At 37.8% G+C, this 25,659-nt stretch overlaps 1 protein-coding gene across 1 annotated transcript; it reads left to right on the forward strand.

The window, feature by feature from the left end:
• Window positions 1-10,346: 10,346 nt before the first annotated feature.
• Window positions 10,347-12,798, forward strand: LOC116780034. Its single transcript, XM_032674544.1, has 2 exons — window positions 10,347-12,207; window positions 12,616-12,798. The coding sequence occupies exons 1-2, from the start codon at window positions 10,469-10,471 to the stop codon at window positions 12,710-12,712; spliced, it is 1,836 nt and encodes a 611-aa protein (XP_032530435.1). The 5' UTR covers window positions 10,347-10,468; the 3' UTR covers window positions 12,713-12,798.
• Window positions 12,799-25,659: the final 12,861 nt, after the last annotated feature.

The following is a 25,659-nucleotide window of genomic DNA, read 5'->3' on the forward strand; positions in this document are numbered from 1 at the left end:
TTAACTATCTGTTTTAGTCCTTGGTTTCTTATACTGTTTTTCTGTTCTTATCTGCTTATTATTTTTTTAAATTTTGCCTGGTAATCTTCACTTCCATATTTTTTTGTTTTTCAATCTCCATCATATATTAATCTTGAAAAATCAGTCTCCTTAGGACTGTGAATTCATTGCCATCAGCAAATCTACAGTTCCTTACTAGTCCCTTATTTAGCATGATTTCTACTTCCTATATGAAAGCTAAAAATATGATTTCTTCTAACAATAAAACAAACATATCTCTTGATAGTTGATCTGTTGTCTATTCTCACTGAACTCCTCAGCTTACTGAAGAGGTAATCCACCAGCCTGATCTGTCTCTAAAGTATAATACACATTTTGCAAGCTTGCTTTTTTCATACACTGTCAAAAGCTTATTAAAAGCCTATAAAATTTTAGCAACATATTAATTTCTGTTCTGCAAAGTTTCTCAGGATCTATTTTATAACAAACAGCTGAGCAGTTGTGTTGATCTAAAACTGATCTGCTCCCTCACTGGCCCTGTTTTCATGAATATTTTAATTTATTCCTCAAATGTCATAGTAAATATTTTACCTCTCACATTTAATAAGGCAACTTTGCTGTAGTTTCCTCATTCATGCTTATCTCTGTCTTTGCCATTGTTTTTAAAGTTTTTTGGAGATCTACTGAGTTGATCAAGCTTTATGGCTTTCCAACATCTCTTTCTTTGTCAATTTTTTTTTCTAGAGTCTTTACTTCTAAGAAATCTGGCATCTGTTCTCCCTTGGTTACACTGAGAAGCTTTGTATGACCCCTGATGTGCAAAAGGATATTCTGTGCCTTTTACCCATTTCAAGATATTTTTCTTCTCTCTTACTTTTCTTCAGACATGCTTTATCATTGGTGTTTATCATGTTTATTATTGGTGTGCATTTCTTTGCACAAATATCTAAGTTATTTCTCTGATCATGTGATAGAGCCTGACGCCCTCTTTCCTTTGAGAATTCCTCTGAACATTTACACTCTTTGATTATCTACTCACCCTGCCTTTTCTTCCTTTTCTTATTTAATGACTTTAAAGTGTAAAATTTTTGAACATGTACAACCACTTGCTCTTGCTAGATATTTTAAGAGTTACTTCAGTGCCCAATGGTAGGAGTCTCCCTGCATCTGGAAACTGAACATATACCAGATATAGAGAATGCCTTGCTTGCCTTACTGAGTGTTTGGGCTCCATTCCAGAGACTTGCAAGTGTCTGTGCACAATACAAGGAGTCTGAGAGTCAAGCTGAGAGCAAGCACAGAGTTCTGTGCCAGGATACAGGAGACCAAAAGACATTTTGGTGTCAAAGGCCTATTTTACACTCTACCTTGATTCATCTACTTGTAAAAGGACTAGCACTGAAATTCCACTGAGAGTTGCTGGCCTCTACAGTCTGGAAAAAAGATACTCAGATTACTCAGATTGGACCAAATGTTGAGAGCTACCAACCCATAGAAGAGATATTTGTCTTTCTTTATAGCATATTTGTTTGGATGGGTGTTGGTTTTCTTTGTTGCTGTTGTTGGGGGGGGGTGAGGGGGGTGGTTTGAATGAAATACATAAATAAATGAAAATCATAAATAAAAGAGCTAAAGATCCAGGTCTCAGAAATTTTAATGTAGAGTGTTTTTCTCTAGATACTTCTATTTTTATTATATTCTGTATTCTAGGGCTCTTATAACTATTTTATCACCACTTTGACCTATTGACACACTTGATCTATATTTTCTTCAGTATATAGGTCTTCTAACTAGTTACCTTAATTCATCAGATGTTTGTATTAGGAAATAATCAAAGGTCCCCTCTGAAAACCCAGGTGACTAGCTTGAATGAACTTGTTTTAAGACCAGAGAATATATTCCTGTCTGTCTTACAGACTACTCAAACTACCTCTGGCTGCAACCATGGACTCAGATCAATCATTCCGACTATGCTGGACCCAATTTTGTCTTCCTTCTTCCTCTTAATTAATGCTAAGTCTCTAGGAACACTTCTGCATTTTTGCGACAGGATGTGGTCAATTTGTAGTCAATTTTCTCATCCATAACACAGGTTAACTGACCTAAACAAGGGCTAACTTCCTTTCTAGAGGAAAGCTCACCTAAACTTCTACTTTTCTGTTGCAATATAATTGAAAGGCAAATTTTTTTACCAGCCCTGTCTCCAATATTTTCCCTAGGAAAAAAAAAAGTAAAGGTGAGGGCATGTGTACAGGAAATAAACATGAGTGTTGTATAACTGAAGAACTGTTCTAAGAGCTGGGGGTTTAGAAATTAATCAACTGTGTTATGCAAAATAGATATTAATTGTTACTACCATGGAAGTTCATAGACTGCAACAAAAATTAGATAAACTGAAGTGCCATAACGAACTAAGAGAAATCACATATTCTAGGAAAGAAAACCCAATTTCTACTGAACCCAGCAATCAGTAGAATAGTGGAAAAGAGATATATTAACTGTATGAAAATGAAAACTAAAAGGATTCACTTAGTGCTTCTTTCCTTTTAGAGAAGATCCAGGGTCTGTACAAAGCTGACTGTGTGCCCTTCTAACTGTGTAGCCATCACAAAGAAAGTAAGTGATGACTGTATTTTACATCTGTGCTAAGACTTTGTGTACACTGAGTGCAGGCCTAATTTGAATAAGGGATTGAAAGCTTTTCCCGGTAACCCATAGTTCATTTCTCCGTTTATACTTTTTTTTCTGTCACTATGTTATGGAGATTTCATGAAGAATTTTTTTAGGTGAATTTTGTGAAATTGGGTGAAGCACTTCTATCGACTTTCAAATACAGAGAATTATTAAGCTTCCTTGCTCAGGAAATGTACCCATGAAAGATGATCTGGAAAGTTTTGCCAGCTCTCATTTCCATAATGCATCTTTTGGGGTTATAAATATGGGTGTATGATGTTTCAGAGCTTTTTTACCTATTTCATGCCTTATTAGTGCTTCTCAAATGCATTTTGCCAAAGAGAAGTGGATCAATAATTCCATTTTACATATCAAGAGAATGGGAGATGAGAGCTGAAGTGAATTTTTCAAGGTCAGCTGGAGGCTAGCAACTGATAGAGAGGTAGAGGTAGGTCTGAGATCCCAATTGGTTTTAAGAGGCATCTGGGAATGTTAAATCTCGGGAGAATAAAAGAATACTGCCTTCTGATATACATGTGTATGTAAACGTGACTGTGTATGAATGCCAGGTACACACATGTAGTCACATATTCTGAGTATGTGATGTGTAATTTATTTCTCTAAAGAAACAACTTTCTGAAATCTTGGAATTTTCTCCCTGTCTCAATCATCCTCTGCTCCGGCACACTGAAAAGGTCTTGACAGTATTTCATCTCATTCATGTGTTATCATTACTACTGTCAGGAGATTTTGGATAACAAATGCAGTGCTTTATCAGCTACAAACATTTTCTTTTTACACTGACACAGACTTGTCAATAAAACCCCACGGCATGTTAACTTCCCATCTCTCAGATGTGGCACACTGGCATTTACAATGCAGAGAAAGGTAACAAAGTGCGAAACAGATCATAAATCATTTAAAGAGAGTTAAAAAGAGACTTAAAACAAAAGCCTTCAGGAAAGGAAAGGAAAGAAAAAAAAGTGGAAAAGTGAAATGGGCACCAAAAATTATTTTATACAAGAATGAAACAATGACCTTTTCACCTATCATCATTCACATTGGTTTGCCTCTCTCAGCCTCTGGAGCTTAGAACAATTCACTCAGTGTGCAGAATGCTGCAAGAGGAATGAACCTTTTATTTTATTATTACCCAGGGCATGATACCCTTGAGAGGAATGACAAAAACAAGTAAGAGCAAACAGAGCAAAAGGGAAAGCAATAGTCACTACAGGTTTTGGATAATAAAAGCAAGCAGCAAATGTAATATACTGAGAGATAGCCTTCAATTTAAAGTTCACAAGGCAGGGAAGTGCACTTTATTGGAAACTTTTACATTTCAAAATATGTTTTACAATCTTTTCACTCAGTCATTTAAATATGGGCTTTGCAGATGCCTGAAAATGTAGCAAGGGAAAGGGGCACACTTCATCATAGCTTGAAAATGTGAACGTACAAACAGTACTTTTCAAGAATGCACACAACAGAAGGTTGGATATTTATATGATCAGCTCTAAATCATGATGTTTTACAGACAAGATCTGTTTTTAAATAAGTGCAGCTAAGAAGGTGATACAGACTTGTAACCAAAACCACAGATGGTGATTGACATAGATGTCCATGTCAGAATCCTCAACCCCCCACTTTAGGAAAAAATATTTAGGACAACACGATTAAGTGAAAGAATTTTGATATGAAATAGAAATGATAAAAATTATCAAACGTGGGTAGCCTTTTAAAACCTTTTTTATAGACAAGAGAAGCAAAGACTATGAAGTCACCAATAATTCAGCTCTGCACATGCCAAGTACTTCTTACTGCAAACAATAATATGAATGTATATAAAGCCTTTTTGTTTTCAAGTACTTTACAGACATAACACATAAACTAGTTCACCAGATTTTGAAATACTAGTAGTCATCGGAAATCTAATTATTGCTAAAAATCACAAAGCCAAACTGTGTAACAGTTTTGGCAAGAAGAAAAGAATAATAATATATCCAATTAACACTGTAGAAGGTATTTTAGGTAGACAGATTGACATTAGTAAACTAGAACTTGAAAATGACTTCACAGTTAACCATTAGCTTTGCTGAATGCATTAAGGAAAAGAAAAAGAAAGATATTTTTTGGTGTGAAATAGACTCAGACTTGATCTGTGACTTCTGTTTGGAAATGAGGTAAGTCACAGCAGTGAGTAACAGACGCAGAGACTTAAATTTCCACTTCCCTGATAATTTCTGATAGTTTCTAAATCATCAGTGATTTTTCAGCAAGTTATTCCCAAGATGAGAACAATAATTTGATGGCCTTCCTTCCAGAGTCTCAAAGATAAGACTAATAGAGATCAACATTGTCCAAATGTACAATTATGAAAGTGCCTTTTTTTTTTTTCACTTAATAGAAAAGGAAAAAAAGAAAAAGAAATATCAATGGAAACCACTTGTGGGACTTTTGCTAGCTCTAAAAGTTCTTCCAGTTCTCCATTGCATCCCTTTTAAGATCTGGAAATGAGCAATACCGACTTGTTCTTGCTAGCCTGCCAGAGTCATGTGCAGATTGCAATCTGCTATCACAAGCTGGTCATTTGACCATGGCTGGTTTTCATCTTGCTCCCTGCCACCAAGAGTGCATTTTGAATTCCAGTCACCACCAAGATTTATTAGACTATATTTTGTCCAGTCTGGATCTGACTAAATGTCCTACCACAATGTTACCTTTCACAGGCTGATTCAGACTGTTGCTGACTCACACAAAAAATTCCATCCACCTAACAACCCATCTTAATATTTTTTTGGTGACACAAGAGTGCTTATGTCTATTTGGTTATCTGATTAGTGAGTTTCAATATCGTTCTTAATTTACATTTTCCTCCACTCAGATTGCCACAAAACTGCATTCTGTTAACCCTGTCAAAGGGCTAGGAAGGAAATGTAAACAGCTGGTGTTGCAGAGACATCCTAAAATTGTGATTGTTCCTAAAGCAGTCGAAAAAAGCTCAGAAGAAAACACAATACAAACATGCATGAGGAAAATAAATGAATAATTTGCATCTTCTCAATGTTCAGCTATTCATCACTGCTTGCACTCCTCTGATGTTTCTCTCAGTCTGATCTTCCATTTTACAGTTGCTCCGGCAGATCCCGTTGTTTTCTGTCAGGATTATGTCTGACTAAAAAACTTGGATTTGACTAACAGTTATCTTTTAGAATATACAGTATGCCACACAGATAGCCACAGTAAAAGAAACTGTGGAAAGATGCTATAAAAATAGTAGTGAAGGAGAATGCAAACTTACAGTCTCAATAAGGCAATTTGCCATGGAAACTTGCTATATTCGAAGTTAAATTTCTTTTCACTAAGTTACTATTCTTTTTTATTTCTATAAGATTTTCTTTTTCCTTGTCCAGATATGAAAACACTTATAAATGTTGTCAACCTCTAACATAACTAGAAGTGCTGGTAAAAACATGCTCTTGCAATATATCTCCTGTTGTTTAATGACTCTTTTCCTTTGTAGTAGCAATGACCATAGAGATACTGAGACTGATACAAATGCAAAATCAGGAAAATAATCATGATTATTCCTAAGATTCATTATATCATCTTAGTCAGCACTTTAATTTCTGATTTCAAAGCATTTTAGTGCAACTAGAAAGATACAGAATGCCTTTTCATTTTTCCTCTCTAAGTCAAATGCACAATAAAATTACAGCAGTAATAAAAATACTAATAGTGTGCACCATGAATTTCTTTAACCAATTATCCCATTTCCTGCCTGGCTGTTAAGCTGTACTCAGAATGCTCAGAGAAAACACATTTGCATTGTACAATAAAAGGCAAGTTTAAATGCATTACATGACAGCTAGTGTATTAATGTCAGTTATGATCAGCAACATGAATTTCCTATCTGAGAAATTCAAGACAATGAGCCGCATTATTCAATGGGGAAGAATTTTGTGTCTCGTAGGACTCAGTTAACGTACATAAATGCAAGATATAACAGTGACCCATCCTATAACACTAGAGTGTCTTGTGATTGCTATTAGTAGGGGGTCAAAAATTTACAGTCTAGAATGTCAACACCTTTGAATGTTTAGAAAATGAATTCCAGGCTCAGAAATTAGTCTGGTTTATTTTGTTTTAAAAATCAATCAGAAAGTATCCTAGTGATGTTGTATAGAGAAATTGTATGAACATTCAATGTGGATATTCTATTAGGGCTATTTTTTTTCTTGTGTAAAGTTAAGATCATCAGTGTGGAGTAGTTCAGACTTGTTATGCTTTTTTTTTGTTTTAATAGACCTTTGTCCAAAGATTTGACCATTGGTCTGTGTGCATAATCACCTATGGATGTGTTTTATTTTCATGGTTTCTATGTTTAGATATTTGAAAGTTTTCTACCGAATATCAGTCATATGAATACATGTAATGAAACTTTTTTAAAAAACAGGTAATAAGTGATGTACAGGAAATACTTTTTCACACTTAGAAATCCCTTTTTGTATGAATTATCATAATATCACATAACGTGATCATATACATCAAAATTCAGGGTCTTAATGACTATTTAGGAATGTTAGTTTGTGACACTCAGAGAAACACTTTTCAAGTCTTCAGTATAATTCCCTGTACAATAAGAACCCGGTGGTTTTGGGGACTTTGAAAAACGATTCCAAAGAATTTGTATAATGAGTTCCATGCAACTACTGATAACTGCTGTTGCTCAATCAACATCATGAAAGACAATGATTTTGTGACTTAATATATGGTTTTCTCACTGGTTCCACACTCTTTTAAAGGACTAGTTTTGGGCAATAGCTACACTTCACGCTTTCTCCGTGTCACTTGTTATGTCCCTGAGACATTAAACGTGCACACACATGCACTTATTTACTGTCTTTTTCCTGCTCAAATTAATGAGGCAATACTAGGCTTGGTGTGAGAGCATGTGCAGACAATTAAAAGATAGAACATGCTAGAACAGTGTTGGAGGTGTTCTGTGGAGACAGGGACAGACTTACTGTAGTGACACTGAAGTGGGCCTTGGAGATCAGAGCCTGAAGAAACTTGGGAACTAAGTTGTTTGGCAATATGGTTCATTACAGGGATCCCAGAATCACAGAATATGTTGAGTTGGAAGGGACCCGCAGGGGTCATTGAGTCCAATTCTTAGCCCTGCACAGGACTACAGGAGGAATCCTCAATCTCAGTGTATTTGCTGGTGTTCCTTATTCTTTTAAAAAATAAAATTACCTCATTTTCAAACATGTAGTTAAGTTCACTGTAGTTCAGTTGTGAAGCTTCTTTGATTATAGACCAAAATTCTGCCAGTACAAGACTGACATGGGAACTGTAATAGCTCAGAGATAGTCAGATGATCCAGATAAGCCAAGTTCTGCCACTGGGATAGGGCAACCCTGTTTATACACACAAACTGGAGAACAAAAAGTTGGAGAGCAGCCCCATGGAAAGGGACTGGGGGTCCTGGTCGATGGCAAGTTGAACATGAGTCAGCAGTGCCATGGCAGCCAGGAGGGACAACTATGTCCTGGGGAACATCAAGCAAACCATCGCCAGCTTATAGAGGGAGGAGATTGTCCAGCTCTACTCTGCACTGGTGTAGACTCACTTTGAGCACTGTGTGCAATTTTTGGGTGCCACAATATAAGAAGGATATAAAGCTATTAGAAAACATTCAAAGATGGCTATAAAGATGGTGAAGGAACTAAGGGGAAAACTGTAAGAGAAGTGGCTGAGATTATTTGATTTGTTTGGCCTAGAGAAGAGGAGACTGCAGTCTGCAGCCTCCTTGTGAGGAGAAGAGGAGGGGCAGACACTGATCTCTTCTCTGTGGTGACCAGTGACAGGACCAGAGACAATGGCATGAAGCTGTGTCTGGGGAGGTGTAGGTTGGATATTAGGAAAATATTTTTCACACAGAAGGTGGTTGGTTGCTGGCACAGGGTCCCAAGGTGATGGTCATAACTCTAAGCCTGGCAGAGTTCAAGAAGTGCTTGAACAATGCTCTCAGGTGCAGGATAGGATACTTGGGTACGGTCCTGTGCAGGACCAGGAGTTGGACTCAGTGATCCTTGTGGATCCCTTCCAACTCAGGATATTCTATAATTAGGTTGCTAAGGAATTGACACATCATCTTTTTTGTATAACTGAGAAAATCCGTTGTCATTATTATACATTCTAATAACTTACCAACAAAGAGTAATATGTAAAACCAATGTTTATCGGAGTATAAATTTAGATTTATTTTGGCCCATCTCTTCAGTCCTCATTATTACCAAATTTATCTTTGAAGTCAATGAAATTTTCTGGCCTCTAAGTAAAGCTGTATTTCATGTCTTTCTGAGAGAGTGCTGTGTTTGCTTTTTTATGTGCATTCAGAGAATATGTGTTTGTCCATGTGTCTTCAAGAAAGAGAAAAACACAGAGTACAAGAAAGATCAATAGTACTTTGTGTTTCTGAAATAGAGAACACAGAGTTCTGGATAAAGAAAGAGCCAAATATTCAAATACATGTAAGATCAACATATTTCAGGAGAGCTCATGACAGACATACCTGTGGGACTGAGTGTCAGAGACTGAAATGGTTAATGATTTATGCATTCTAGGAGACTTTTACAGGCTTTTGACTTGCATGATACCTCTGATGAGCAATTGGGCCCCTCCCTCCCTCCAGTGCTGAAGGTGTGAAATCCTGAAAAGGCAAGAAGCCCAGCTCGCAGGCCTTTGACTGTTGATACCTCTGCTGAGCAATCAGGCCCCTCCCTCCCTCTGCTAATTTGGAAAGGCGGGAACCAGGCAAGGCACAAAAAAAAACTCAGCACAGACCCGGGAGATGTTTGGAGGCTCGAGGCACGGCCTGTGATACTGACCATGGATATAACTCACAACTTCTTGGAGTGTGGGGGCTTCCTTCCTTCACCCCCAGCGGATCAAGGCCACCACTTCAGACATGGAAGCATCGTTGGACCACGTGGGCGGTGACTATATACATCTGTCCACCCTCAGCTTTTCTTTCTCTTACTTTCCCTTACTGTCATCCTGGTTTTTTTTCTCTCCCCTATGCATTTTCTTCGCCCCCCAAAGGTTATCTCTGTATCACATTGTTGTATGACAGCACCCAAACTGCTAGCATGCCTGTTGATACAGAATTGTTAAAATAAACCTTGCCAGTATATGTTTTCAGACACCGATTATTTAGTGTCGTTTCACTTTAATCCACCCCAAGGGAATTATTGATAAAAACCTGAGTTACCCCCTCCCCCCCTTTTCCTGGGGCGGGTCGTAACATTTTTGGCGTAGTCGGCAGGATCCTTTGGATGCGGTGGAGTAATCGGTGTAGTCTAAAACTGGTACCGAGGGCGAGTCAAATGGTGACTATCCCTTCGCTGTAAAATTATAGTGAGAATTTTTCTCCTCTCGGTGTGACCCGGGCACATCAGACCTGTTGAAAGGTTTCCTGGTGTGGCCTGGACCTGTTGAAAGGTTCTCTGGTACCTGGGCCTGTTGAAAGGTTTTCCAGGAGAGAGTCAAACCAGCCCTCAGAGGGTTAAGGGGGAGAAAGACATTAACCTAAGCTGGGTTAATGACTGAAACAAAGGGGATGACGCCCCAGGTTGAGTTATATGGGGATTATTCCCTCCTGGTAGTTATCCTTGGTTTAGAACTGTTTTTTGTGGGTACTGTCTTAGGCGTGTTCCTTAGAGCAGTGCAAAAGCAAAAATCAGCTATTCAGAAATCTGTAAGTGAAGTGATAAAATCTTTCCAAGAGTCAATGAGAACTTTGCAGGACCAGCTAGAAAAAGAGGCTATTCAAAAATCTACCGGTGAGGTGATAAGATCTCTTCAAGAGTCATTGAAGGCATTACAGGAGCAATTAGGAAAAGAACGCCTGCAGTTAACTGCTGAGCGTCAGGCACTGCAGAGGGAGAGAGAGATAAACTCATTGCTTCGGTCAGCCCTGCAAGATGAGGAGGAACAAAATGAAAGGCTTAAAAGGATACTGGAAATGAAAAATTGTGAATTGCGAGATATTAATTTAAAATACCCTAAACCAGTGGATGTTAACAAATCCCTGTACCCCTCTGGGGAATTAGAAGAGTTGAAGCAAAGTTACCTGGAGGACGAGGTAATACATATGCGTCCCCTCATTAAAACTGAAACCACTGGCCAGGGGGCAGATCGGCAAACTACCACACGAATTACCCCGTACACGGGGGAGGCACTGGCCAAAATTCAGGAAAAATACAGCCGTAAGGCCAGTGAATCAGAGACTGAATATGTGTGGAGAGTGTCCCTTACCGGGGGGGATCGAATTTTGTTGAGTGAAGATGAGGCCAGAGGATTTTGGGGCCCAGGGGTCTTCCTGACCACAAATGATAACCGAGCCCCGTGGTCCTTGACCCAGAGAGCTGCCTACTGGGCAGGCGGGTTAGACCCTATAGAAAGGGGAGATCCTTACACGATTAAAACACCCACAATTGGCCACATTGTAAAAAGCGTACAAAAAACCGCATGTCTCCAATTAATGCATACAAAATTATTAGACCCACAACGAAATTCCCCAATGGAACTCGAGGCGGATCCACAGAGATTTCCAGTCTTAATTCGAGGTCTGCCTGATGCACTAAAAGTTTATGCTAAACAATTACAGGAGCGCATAAAGGCAACCCCCAGACCTAGAAGAAGGGGTGCTCCATCAGGAATAACCTGGTTGGAGATAGCCCAAGAATTAATAGCTACTGGTCAGCAACTGGGGCTCTCTGGTACCAGTGGTCAGAGAATACACTGCAGGAGGGCAGGGAAGGTCCAAAAACCTGCCCCACCAGGTATTTGTCAACAAAATGTGTCATCTAGCAGGAGAAAGAGATACAGTTTGTGGGTAGAAGGTGTTGCAAAAGGAATCCCTCGAGAAGTGATGGATAAATTACCCACTGCTAATTTGGAATACTTGATAAAGCACTGGGATAAGATAAAAGAGCACAAGTCACCCCCTAGGGACAGTCCCCCTAAGGAGTCCAACACTGTGATCCCCTCAGCCTCTCCAGAAACTGGACTAACCAGTTTGACCAGTTCTGAGTCAAGAAACTGGACTTACTGCTCTCAAGTAAATAAGCCAAAAAATAGCCAGTGGGTTTATGAGAGAAAGCTTACAGAAAACAACCAGGGAGATATGGTAGTCACTTTTCCTCTCGGCCCTTTTAAATCTTTGGTTACATTCGTGGTAGACACTGGTGCTCAGGTCTCAGCACTCCAAACTGAAGCTGCTACTCAGTGTGGCATTAAACCAGACAAAAAAAAGATATGGGTAACTGACGCTTTTGGCAAATCCCACCCCCAATACACTGCTCGAGTGAAATGCTGGTTACCTGGAGATGAGACAGCCACAGAAACTATCATGATTGTGAGGCCATTACCAGCTAACATCCTGGGGTTAGGTCTGCTAAAGGGGAAGGCCTGGACAGACACCAGAGGGAGAGAATGGGTGTTTGGTCTCCCACCCCCCTCTGTCCGTCTGTTACAAACTGTTCCAAGTCTGCCTCCTTCTAAAATAACAAATGTAAACCCCCACCCACTCCCTTTAGGAACACGTGAAAAAATTACCCCAGAAATTGCAGAATTCCAGGCACCATGGACAGTACGGTCTGTCCATAAACCTAATGGGCAGTGGCAGCTGCCAGTGAGTTACCTCGATGCTGACACTGGCTCACAAATAGCTGCTGTACATAACAAAGCTGAACTGAGTGCCCAGATTGCTGATGTCACCACAGGGGACCAGACTCAGACAACTACTTTCACCCACTTGGAAAGTCTGAGACTTCAAATTCCCACAGGAAAATTAGCAGTGTGTATTCCCCCTGACACCTTGGCCACCCTAGAACAAATAAAGATGCTGAGAAGTAAAAAGGAGCTCCAGCATGCTCTGAGTTTATTTGTTTTTTGGAGAAAACATGCTCCAAACTTCTCTATTATTACTGCCCTAGTGACATTATGCCAGATAAGAAAAGGAGTTGGATAAATAGATAGTTCCTTCTTTTTAATAATGGGTCCGTAGTGGGCCAGATTTCTTTTTTTTTGCAGAAACCTACCAGCAGAAGAGATCCCACCACATGAGACTGATAAAGCCTTCTACCGCTGCTATCATTAGTTCTCATTATCCTATGAGAACATGAAGTGACAACAGAACTGAAGAGTTATACTGTTTTGGTTTTTTTTTTTTTTTACCACATTGGTTGTTTACATGTGTTTTATCTTAAAAATGTTATGATCCTAATAATTTTGAACCTACCATAAACATTGTGTTTGTGTTCCCCTACTCCCAAAATTACTTGTATTAAGAATTGTTAACTTGTTTGTGTAGTTTTTCTGAGATGTATTGTTAGTTTAATTTTTGCCAAGTGTATTTTGTCTTTTTAAATATCTAAACTCAATGAAATATAGCCTGGGAGTTAGTACAAGTATTCATGCATATTTGAAATCATACAAATATGTATTATATACATTAGCCTTCTGCCTTGAAAGGCATTGAATTTCATATTTGGTTAAATTTAACAAATAGAACTAAATTTAGGCCCAAAGAGAACATAAGAAAGCCTTTTACCAGCTCCCATGTAACTCAATGTTTTTTGATGTATAATTTCAAGTATGTGTATATGTTTGTAACCTTATTAATGTTAAGGAATTTGATTGTAGCCTATTACTCACCCTGATTACTCACGGGGTGGAGAGAGAGTAGTTAATACAAATTAGCTTACTATTTTATTATAAAGTTTTTTTTTGAGAGAGGAGAATTGCAGTGCATTGGGGCTATCTCTTCCTTTTCTTTACTCTTCTCTCTTTCTGTCCACTATACGAAAGGCACCGCCCACAAAGAAGATTCACAGCGAACAACAAAAGAAGAAAAATTATTGAATGCATAAATCACGGGGTGGTGTCAGAGACTGAAATGGTTAATGATTTATGCATTCTAGGAGACTTTTACAGGCTTTTGACTTGCATGATACCTCTGATGAGCAATTGGGCCCCTCCCTCCCTCCAGTGCTGAAGGTGTGAAATCCTGAAAAGGCAAGAAGCCCAGCTCGCAGGCCTTTGACTGTTGATACCTCTGCTGAGCAATCAGGCCCCTCCCTCCCTCTGCTAATTTGGAAAGGCGGGAACCAGGCAAGGCACAAAAAAAAACTCAGCACAGACCCGGGAGATGTTTGGAGGCTCGAGGCACGGCCTGTGATACTGACCATGGATATAACTCACAACTTCTTGGAGTGTGGGGGCTTCCTTCCTTCACCCCCAGCGGATCAAGGCCACCACTTCAGACATGGAAGCATCGTTGGACCACGTGGGCGGTGACTATATACATCTGTCCACCCTCAGCTTTTCTTTCTCTTACTTTCCCTTACTGTCATCCTGGTTTTTTTTCTCTCCCCTATGCATTTTCTTCGCCCCCCAAAGGTTATCTCTGTATCACATTGTTGTATGACAGCACCCAAACTGCTAGCATGCCTGTTGATACAGAATTGTTAAAATAAACCTTGCCAGTATATGTTTTCAGACACCGATTATTTAGTGTCGTTTCACTTTAATCCACCCCAAGGGAATTATTGATAAAAACCTGAGTTACCCCCTCCCCCCCTTTTCCTGGGGCGGGTCGTAACACTGAGATCACAGTTTTGCTTTTGTAATTACAGCAAACAGGATAAAGAGGATTCTGTTTTGGAAAGTAAGCCCAAATGCATGGACCAAAGGACATGATGTTCCTAACTATTGCTACAAATATTTTTCTGTTCCTTTATTATTAAATGAAACAGTTTTCATCGGTGCATGTTCCAAAAATGTGCTGTTGGCATTGGAGAATGTTGAACCAGTTCTCAACAAGTAATTTGAGAATGTTTCTTTTGAGGAAGCATAACACAGATTTCTTTTTTCTTTTCAAATATTTTCAGGCTTATGGTAGGTGTTTGATTGACGTTTTTCAGTAAAGTCATTACTTTTTTTACCTGTACAGGAGATAGTAAAGACCTCTGCCCCGTTAACTTCTCTCCCTAGAACTTTATTAGCATTGTGAGGATGGCATAGCCTTATTACTTTTTCATACCTGATGATGCAATCATTTAGTCTGTAACTAGTCTTAAGTGTTAGGATTGTAATATAGTCAATGAAAGTTTCACTTGCTCTTCTACAGAACTGGCCTGGTCTCTTATTTCAAACTTAATTGTAACTACAGCTACTATATAAAATTTCATAGACCCTGGCAGATTAAGTCTAGTTGTTAATTTGCATAGTTTTATGAAACATTTATTGGACTTGTCTTTAATGTCTTAGAATATTACTGACAGAAATAGCCTAATTTGAAAATAACAACAAGGGACTTGAAAGCTTTATGAGGAATTATAAAACCATTCCCTGGTGGAATATTATAGGAACATAGCTTTCAATGTAGTTATGCTGTAACATTTTAGATTTATATGTTATATTGTTAATATGTGAAAGCTATCCGCATCTATTTCTTCTACATGAAGCCTCTTACATGAACGCTGTTTCCTCTGTGCTTCTGATTTTGATAATCATTAAGGGGGGGAGAGGGGAAGGAACACTGATCTTTTATTAGAATTCTAAATCAGTACAAACCACTTCCTTTAACTCTGCTGGAAGCACAGTCCTCTTCCCTACTTCTGTATTGCAACTCAGAAAGTAAAATATTATATACAGTGCATAGCTCAATACCTAAGAAATACTGCAATGTTAAATTTTCCACTTGCTATGAAACTCTGTAGTGCTTCTACATTATAAATATGTCTTAATTAATTTTCTAATATTTGGTATAGCATTGCTCAACAGGGAAAGAAAATATTAAATCTCACAAATTCAAAATTTTGTAATTGAAATTAATTTTAAACAACTGTAACTAAGAATAAAAGAACTTCACTCTTTGTCCCTCAGCAAGCTGGAAATAGAAATTTAGCAGACTGAAATGTTTCTTTGCACAACTGAATACTTTTGATAGCCCTAGGGTATCACTTCTATTGTTGCATCTGACATGTATAAAATTACCTCCTTTCCTCAAATATTGTGAAAGGGTGTTAGGTAAGGCTTCATGTTCCTGTAAATAAAAGGACCTGGAACTCCTCATGGACACAAAGTTTAATATCAGCCAGAAAACACCCTTGCAGAAAAGAAGGCCAACAGCATCCTGGGCTGGATTGGGCAGAGCATCAAGCACAGGGAATTGATCCTTCCACAGTGCAAGAGAGACATAGACATAGTGGAATGAGTTCAATAAGGGGACATGATGTCATTAGGGGCTTGGGGCACTGAGGAGAGGCTGAGAGAGCTGGAGTCATTCAGAATGAAGAGGAGTCAGACCATATTTCTGCCTACACACCCTTACTGTGAAGATGTAGAACTGACTTAGGCTCACCTCAGGAACACATAGAAACGGGATAAGAGAAAATAGACACAAGTTGGAGCAATGGAAATTCTGACGGGATATTTAAAATTTTATTTCACCAAGACCATGGTCAAAAGGATTGTCCATACAGTGTCTCCGTTCACAGAGATAATTAAAACTGGACAACAAAAGAGCTGGAAAAAACTGATCTAACTTGGAAACTGGAGTTTTTCCTTGGGAAGTTGGTTAGACCAGATGACCAGTAGAGGTCTTTCCCAAGCTAAATTACTCCAAAAAGCTGTGATTTTAACATCTTACAATGGAAATTAAGAAAGGAAAATTCCAGTTTTGAGCTAGGGCTGAACCTGTGAGTACAGAAATAGCATCACATCACATACTTGGCCTGCATGACCGAAGCTCCTTTTATCTTAAGCATTTCTCAAACTCCCTACATTCTAACCTTGGGCTTAAAAGGCAAAAGCAAGAACCACCAACTGGAAAGTCTTAGAGGGGTGAAGCCAAGAAATAAACAAATTATGATGTGAAAAAGTTGGAAATCACTCCTACAACTTTAATTCCTTACCTCCTTAATTCCTATGTGCATTCATCATTTGCGTTGTTCAAAAGTGGCTCAAACTTGGAAACACAAGTCCCTTTATGTGGTGCTCATCACTCAACCAGTCCTTTTTAACTCTGCCATCAGCTTCAGTTGTATAATTTTTCACAGGATCCCTGACTTTTTCAGACGTCATTTATCACATCAGTCACTCTGTATTTTTTTGCTTTTATCATTATTGAGAATATTGTACCACGGTTCACAGTACTTAATCTTGCTCAGAAAGAATGAAATTCCCCCAAAGAACAAGAAATGTAACATTAAATTGGACCTGATGTCCAATTTTGTTGTTATTGTACTGTGTTTTATTAATTTTATGCCATAATGAAGGTATTTTATATCTTGGCTTTTCTCCTTATAAGTCATTATACCTTAAAAATTAACAAGTACGAGTACACAGAAACTTAGAGTGAATGTATATGTAAGTATGCACATATAACAGACACACACACAAACTCATACTGCAGACAAATATTCCCATCTCAGACAGCAGTTGATACACCTCTTCCAAGCTGGTGATTTGTACTCTGCACCAGTAGATATCAGCTTCCTCTAAAGTCTTTTAGATTCATCTCAGAAAGGGCTGTCTTTCAGATTAATTAATATTACACAAGTAACAACAGCTTTTGAGGTCTCCTTTGCTGTAAAAGGCTAATATATCCAATGTTGCTACTGAAGTGTTATAATGTAATCAGGAGAGCCATTGTGGGTAAATTCTGAAGTTCCCAGAAAAGTATGCAAATATTATCATTTTCACAGCATGTTCCATTGCACATTCGATTACTTAGAGCTCCCTTAATATGAATCAGTTGTTTGTTTCACACAGGTTTTGTTTATGCTGGTGATATCCTTTCATCTTTTCAATGAGGCAGTTAATATGAGCCATCCAAAATGTATTCAAGTTACAAACCAGAATGTCCTTTCCATACCCTCCAAAATGCTGTTATTTGCAGAGCAAATGTTTTCATTTTAGAATTTGCTCTTTGAGGATTTCGACATGTTCAGTTCCCCATGAATATTAGGTTGTGAAAATATACAGAGTGGTTCATTTTCCCACTCTCTGTGATTCCAGCAGCCATGCATGTTAGGAACTCATTTGGCATAAAACAACCATAAATTTGTCTAGCTTTAAGATTACTTTTGAAAGTCACAGGGAGGATTTAGGAACCAAATGATTCTTTGGATGACAAGGACAAATAGAAAATAAGTGAATCAAGATTTGCAGTTCTTGGGTGCTATACAGAGCACAAATTATCTTGGCAATCATATAGTGACACTTTACTACTCTAAATATTCAACTCTCCTTAGTGTTAAGGAGGCATCATGATAAACTGTGGTACATGTCTAAGACTTTCTATATGCGAAAAATATATCATTATTCACATTCAAATAATTCAGTTGAAGATGGTTGCACTTGTATAAGTCATTTGGCATGAAAAAAAACCTAACTTTGCTACAATGGAATCCAATAAGGATTTTTTACAGGTTTTAACTCCCTTGTCTAATCTTAGTTAATTAAATAAAAAGTCTCCAGAATTCAACAAAGAATATATTGGAAATTAACCTGTCGTGTAGGTGAGATCTGTGTCCACTGAAACAGGATTAAGGTTTTAAAGGGAAAAAAAAAAACCCTGAATTGGCAGAATTAATATTAGAATGTATCATAAGAGGATTTTAAAATTAATGAATTCATGGGTTACTTCAGAAAATTAAATTTACAATAAAAACCTTATATGTCTTCAATTAATATAAAAATAGGTGTATTTTTTTATTTTGTGGTTTTTTTTTTTCTTCAATTTTGATAATCTACTTAAAGACTCAAGGATTATATCTGATAATATTGCTCTAAATAATTTATTCTGGAATGGTCCCAAATCTTATGCCAGATCAGGTCTATTAAGAAGTGGAATGTGACCATCTCCAGATGCATTATGCTTTACTGATGCTAAAACATATTTTGAAGAGGTAGCTGAATATCAAATAGGCTTTTTTTTCTCTTTGACAAGATCTCAAGTAAGAGCTATATATAAAATCAACTGGGTGTGGGGGATTTTTTCATAAGCTGTTTCACTCAGATAAGTTTCATTTCTATGGTGAAGGCAGAAGGGAATCAGTAAGTAGTATATTCTGGCTTTCTCTAGTATGGCATTTATTTTTTTTCTGCTGTAACATGAATCTTATAGAGCAGCAGACGGCACACCCACAGAAGTCCCATCTTCCTTTCAAATTCTTAGAATAGGAGTTAATTAGCAGGTCAAACTCCAGACAGTTTTCAAACAGATCCCTGCTCCAATGTAATTCCAAATGCTGGACTTGCTTGATTCATTCTTGTGTTGAGCTCTGGGGTTCCAGCCAGCAGGAAAAAATTCCCACTGGTGATTCCCAGCCATGATTTCTTTGTCATTGCAGAACCAGGGGCTGTTTCATCTGAGGTGAATTTCCAATGTAAAGCAGTCCAACATTCCGTGAACATATTGTTACATTCAAATGTGAGCTTACTGGTTTTCTTTATTACCATGTTCTGACTAAGAGGTATTTTTTTTCGGTCTTTGTTGTTGACTTTTAAATTCAGTATATCATCATTTAGATCTTACCAGCATTTATAATTATCTTAATAAAAGGAAACTCGAGTTTTGCTTTTGTTTTGAATTCATAACAAATTACTTAACATTCTTTTTTCTTTTTTTCTTTTTTTTTTAAAGGCTTTTGTTGAATGGTCACAAGCCTTAAAATGGCATTTCTTTCTGAGTTTGAATAATAATAAAATAACAAATAATAGAAGTTTAAAAACTGTGTTCAGTGCCAGACATATACAAAGGTTGCTACTTTGTCATTGCATTCATCTTCCAGTTTATTATTTGACATTTTCAGTGCTTGGATTACAATGTGTGAATTCAACAAAGACATAATTGGTAGCTCAACTTTAATAGAGAAAGATGGCCTCGTGGTCTAGGTAAATAGTAGTGCAAAAAGTCTTCAAGGAGTTCAAATCACACAGAGGGATCTACTTCTGCACTAAAAAGTTGATTCTTGTTCTGTAAGAAACCACAGAAGCCAAACTGACAGGAATGCTGTATTAGCACAGAATTCTTTGAAATGTTCTTTGGTGATGTTAGCATAGTAATTTTTCATTGAGGAAGGTGCAACTGCAAATTCTTCTTTACTCCTATTTCGCTCATCCAGAATTGTTAAAATTTTGTCATGTTATCACGCACAATTAATACATCTGTAAATATATGTAATTTATTTCTTGCTTTCATGCAATAACCCCATGGAAATTTTCAATAGTCTAACATTTTTATTCCCTCCAAAAGCTTTTCTATGACTGATGACAACTTCTGGTCATCACTGCACTCTGACTTGGAGTTCTAGAAACTGTTATCAGAAACATATGGACAAAATGGATTGATGAAGTTGTGAGTTTATTGTTCAAAGTCTCAGGTTGGCATGTTTTTGCCAGAACTGAGGAGGGGGATCCAGCTGAGAACCTTGACAAATGCTCATTAGTCTTTCTACTTCCATTTTTTTTACCAGCAGTGAACCTCTCAATAAAGGCAACATTACCCTATGACTAAAGATATAAAGGAAGTTTCAGTTCTTGCCTGTAGTATTTTGGGGTTTGGTCTGAGAATTAATTTTCTGAAGTTTATTTTCTTTTTTCCCAGTTAGACGAAGAAAACCCTAACATTTCATAATTGGATGTCCAGAGATACAGGGAGCTAATTTTCCCAGTCCAGGAGCACACCTCAATGGACTGGCAGAGTCCTCACTGAGTATAACGTGGTTACTTCCAGAGTTTTTTCTAATTTTCCAGCTATTTCCTCCTTTTGTATACTGTTAAAATGGAAGAGAAAATGGGAACCTCATGAGATTTAACAAGACAAGTGAAAGGTGTTGCATCTGGTTTGGGACAATGCCTGGTATTAATAAAGGTTGGGGGGTTAAAGGATCAAGAACAGTCTTGCCGAGAAGGACTTAGTAGTGCTGGTGACTGAGAGGATGTCCATGAGCTGGTAACGTGCACTTGCAGACCAAAAAGCAAATAGTATGCTGAGGTGCATCAAAAGAAACATGGCCAGCAGGCCAGGGGAGGTGATTTTGTCTCTCTACTCTGTCCCTGTGAGATCTCGCCTGAAATGCTGCATCCAGACCTGGGATCCTCAGCACAGGAAAGGCTTTGACTTGTTGGAGCAAGCTCAGAAGAGGCCACAAAGACAATTAGAGGGATGGAGCCCTTCTCCTGTGAGGAAATGCTGAGAGAGTTCGGGTTATTCAACCTGGTTGCCCAGAGAGGTGGTGGATTCCAGTTCTCTGGAAGTGTTCAAGGCCAGGCTGGATGGGGCTTTGAGCAATCTGATCTAGTGGAAAATGTCCCTGCCCACAGCACAGGATTTGGAATGTGATGATCTTTAATGTCCCTTACAATTGTACCCATTTTACGATTCTGTGAAAATGGGATATATTTTCATTGGCATTTGCTGACTAGTTCCTATAAATTATTGACCAGTGCATGGTTGTTAATGACAGTAAAAAAAAAAATAAAAAAGAAAGAATTCTGGGCTGAGAAATACACCGAAACATATGGGTCAAAAATAAAGCAGAAATGAGATACCATGTGTATCTAATTACTCTAGAAAAACAACATGAACACCTGACAATCTTTTTTATTCAAATAAGACCCAGATAACTAAAAGTTGTAAAATTCTTTAGCTTCTTCTCCCTAATAATGAGCCATGTTCAAGCATATAATAGAATCATAAAACAGTTTAGGTTGGATGGGACCTTAAAGATCATAGAGTTCCAACCCCCTTGTCATAGGCAAGGACACCTTTCACTAGACCAGGCTGCTCAGAGCTCCATCCAGCCTGGCCTTGAACACCTCCAGGGATGGGGCATCCAAAACTTTTCTAGGTAACCTGTTCCAGTGCCTCACCATGCTCACAGTAAAGAATTTTTTCATTATATCCAATCTAAACCTACTCTCTTTTAGTATGAACCCATTCCTCCTTGCCCTGTCACTACACACTCTTGTAAAAAATCCCTCTCCATCTTTCTCACAAGCTCCCTTCAGGTACTGGAAGGCCGCAATTAAGTCACCCAAACCTTCTCTTTTCCAGGCTGAACAAACCCCATTCTCTCAGCCTTTCCTTGTAAGAGAGTTGCTCCATCCCTCTAATCTTGGTGGCCCTCCTCTGGACTCTCTCTAACAGGTTGATATCTTTCCATCTTGACACCTCATACAAGGTATTTAGAACAAATGAGAGAGTTAATGTCCCTTGACAATAAATTCAATTGCAACTGATACAGACTGTGACATTTGCATCGAAACTGTGTTGAAATCATTGTACTCTTGGAAAGAATGCAATTTCAGTGTGTCAACAGTATATTATGTCATTGAAAAAAATTAGAGTTTAAAACTTTCATTGTATTCATCAGGTCTTCAATCTTCAGCTACAATGAGAATATTTAAATGGAAGACTACTTTTAATGTATATTAGAAAAAATAAAGAAAAAATAAATAATAAATAGTCCATATTGTGCTATTTAACTAAATACTGAGGATATTTTAAGGATATCAATGAGCTAACTCAGGCAATTTTTCTAAGAGAGTTAGTTAAATGTAGCCTCTCCGTAAGTATAAGAAAACAATTTGTCTTTACAGATTTACATTTTCTTCTTACTCCATTACAACCAATTCAGAATTTTTGTATATCTTGTTTTTCAACAAGGCAATCTGCTTTATTATGAATTTGAAGCAAATTGAACAAGGTATTTGAAAAATATAGAGGTTCATATTGCTGTCATGATTTCTTTAAATTTTGTATTTTTTGCTTTTCACCTCTATTTGGATACACTGCTGATCAAATTTGGAGTTCAGAAGGTGGAATGGCAGGCACAATTTTCTCTAACTTCAGGAACCTCCAGATCATGCAGGCTGTCTTATAACCCCTCGTACTGAAGCTGCAACTGTATTCTGAAGTTTGTCCCAGTTAAAACAAGTACTTCCATTTTCAGCTGAGTAAAGACCTTCACTAGTTCTAGCACTTTACAGAACTGTATAATTTTCAGTTTTATGTATATTGCAGAGTGTGCACAGGGCATTCCGAAAGGTGATTTAAGCACCAGTTCACAAAGTTCTTGATTCAGTTTACTTTTGAGAAATTTAGGTAGTTTTCCATGTCTGCATATAAAGCTTTTCAGTAGCCAACCTCCACTTCCAGTGCTACCAATCTATGGGAGGGAAAGAACAACGTCTTTTGGTTTGCAATTCCCTTATAGAAGATTTTGTGTCTCTAAATAAAGTTCTAAGATATACTTTCCTTTTAAAATGTCTGCACGTTATAAATTTGGGAGACCACAACAGCTCAACCTTTGAGGCTTACTAATGAAAAGTCATTCTACTGAATAAATGGCTTTTTATAGTGCATGTAATTTTGATGCATCAATATTTTACTCTCTTTTATGTATATGACTCAACTGTCAGCATGATCAGACTTGGGTCTGGGGTTTTTTTTGACATAATTTATAACATTTTTGTTGATTTATGAAGATGTATGTGATGATTTCTTAAAATGCCATTGTCTTGGTCATCTTTTGACTGTAAATATGTAGAGATTGATTCTATCAGCAAGCTGATGTCATGGGGCTGAGGGAAACTATTTATAGTTGAAGAATCTAGAGTGTATGACTTCTATTTAAAATTCACTATTCTGGTTTCTAAGATGAGAACAGCAAAACCTGGAACATTCTCTTAAGACAAATCCCCTCTCTAGAAGAGCTGCCTGTGTTGAAGACCATGGTGGGTTATCAGGCCCCTTGTCTAATCTCTTCCTCTGTTGACAAGAGCTATTCCTCTGGTAGGCATGAAGATTTAGGAACAGACACCAGCTGCTGGTACCTGCTTTCTCCTGCAATTTATGTTCAATTTTTACTCATGATGTAAAATTTTTACTCATGTCAGACAACCTACACTACATGGTGACTTCAACAGCAGCAGGGATAACTGGAAATTTCTTCATTTGGCTTGAAATTCATAATGGTGAGTTCCCTTAGCACATCTAGGGACACAATGCCCTCATAGAGGTGTCAGAATAGCATTGTCAAGATTACGAGACAATTCTCACTGTAATTACTCTGATATTCAGTAGGTTTTACTATTTTCTGAGGCATGAGATTACCAGTGAGCATTATCTTTATTTATCTTTAGTCTGACTGACTTTAGTGAAACTAGTGGTGCTGAAAGATGCTGGTATTTCCTAACATTAGCAAGATCAAAGGTTCACGTTGTATTTTATAATCTGAATATGTGAGGTTACTTTACCATTAAGATTCTGTAACTGTTATGAAAAGCCCCATGGAAGTCACCAGCATAATTTTGAAGAGGACTTTCAACAACACAAGTGTTAGATTTCTTCCTTGGGCATGTGGCTGACAAACGTGGCAGAAAGGAGAAATGCAGTATGTCCAGTTTCAAACAGGATAAAAATCAGAGGCTATCTTGCAAATCCCTTGTAAAGTCTTTTCTGCTGTGCCAGGTTTATCCATAACACAACTGGTAGGAATCTATCATGATAGATTGTAGTGGAAGATTCACAGTGGACTACTTAGCAAAATTAGAGTCTTGGGAGCACAGGAGCTCATGAAATGATGATAGAGCTGTGAATGAATAAAAGAAAGGGAGATAAAAATAAAATAATACATTAGGTCCCTTACTTTTTAAGCTAGATGCCAAGATTTTGTGTTGCAAATGTTTTTCTTACCCTGCAAGCTAGACATCTTTGAGTTATATCTTAAATATATAGAGCTCTGAGAAACAGATTCCCTAAAGATTTATATATCCTTTGTCAGAACGGAAATCCTTACTGCTGCAAACCATCCAGATCCTAAGAAACTCCTTTTATTTTTTTCCCCACTTTTATTTCTTTGGCAAGCTTACTGAACTTGTCAGGGGAGGAAGGAATGTATTAGCAAAGGAAGGGAATGGGTGTGGTAGAGCAGAGTTCAAATCCAATAATTCTTTATTAGCACAGTGGCCATTAAAGAAATTTTTTCCCATAAATACACTAACTTAACCCCTCTGAAATGACATGCCAGTTGCACAGCTAAGAACAGCTAGCCAGATACACTAAATCACAACAGGGATGGGTAACTTTATACAGCTGTGTCGATTTTTGGTATAATGCAGGAGGCTAAAACTACCATTACAACAGTTAAAACATTGACTGTAAAATTAGAAAGTTTGTAATTTATTCATTTTCATCTCTATTATTCATATTTAATAGGAGACACTTGACTTTTAAGACTTCAAAAAATTAGCAGTTCTGAATGACACTCTCTTTACTTAATTTAACTGCCTTTTTGCTCTCAAGTTCACCACAAATTCTGTACTAAATTAGGGATCTAGTGTAGAAGAATGTTTTTACTTGATTATCTCTGGGTTGAAAACAATGTTCTAACCAAATTTATGTTCCCAAAAAGAGCAGTAATGTGATATTTTTTGAGTAACAGTAGTTCTGTTGTTCCAAAACATGCACAAAAATTGAATGACCAGAAGATGCATATTTTGTGGAGTTTTTCTCTGTCTATCCCATGCTTTGTAAAGGATCATCTGATGATCCACTTAAATACTAATGTGTCTGGGTTTTTTTGAAAGGAAGTTTATGCCTGGCAAATTGATTCAGAAAATGAAATGCAATCAATATTTTTTCTGCAGCAGAAAGACTAGAGGTAGATGAAGACAAAGGTTTTAGCTGTTGATTGGTTGTTGCACAATCTGAAGACCTGACATGATGCAGGAGACAGAGATGGCAATGAAAAAGTTATGCCTGCAGTCTGATGTCCAGGCACCTCTGCTCTTTACTCTGGTGTCTCTGCATCCTGCTGAACCTCAGGTAGGAAAAAAATGCCGTGAATTTTCTCTGGGTTTTATTCTAATTTAATAGATTGGTGTGTAATTTCATCACTT

Source organism: Chiroxiphia lanceolata, chromosome 1 (genome assembly GCF_009829145.1).
Source record: "Chiroxiphia lanceolata isolate bChiLan1 chromosome 1, bChiLan1.pri, whole genome shotgun sequence".
NCBI classification, from domain to species: domain Eukaryota; kingdom Metazoa; phylum Chordata; class Aves; order Passeriformes; family Pipridae; genus Chiroxiphia; species Chiroxiphia lanceolata.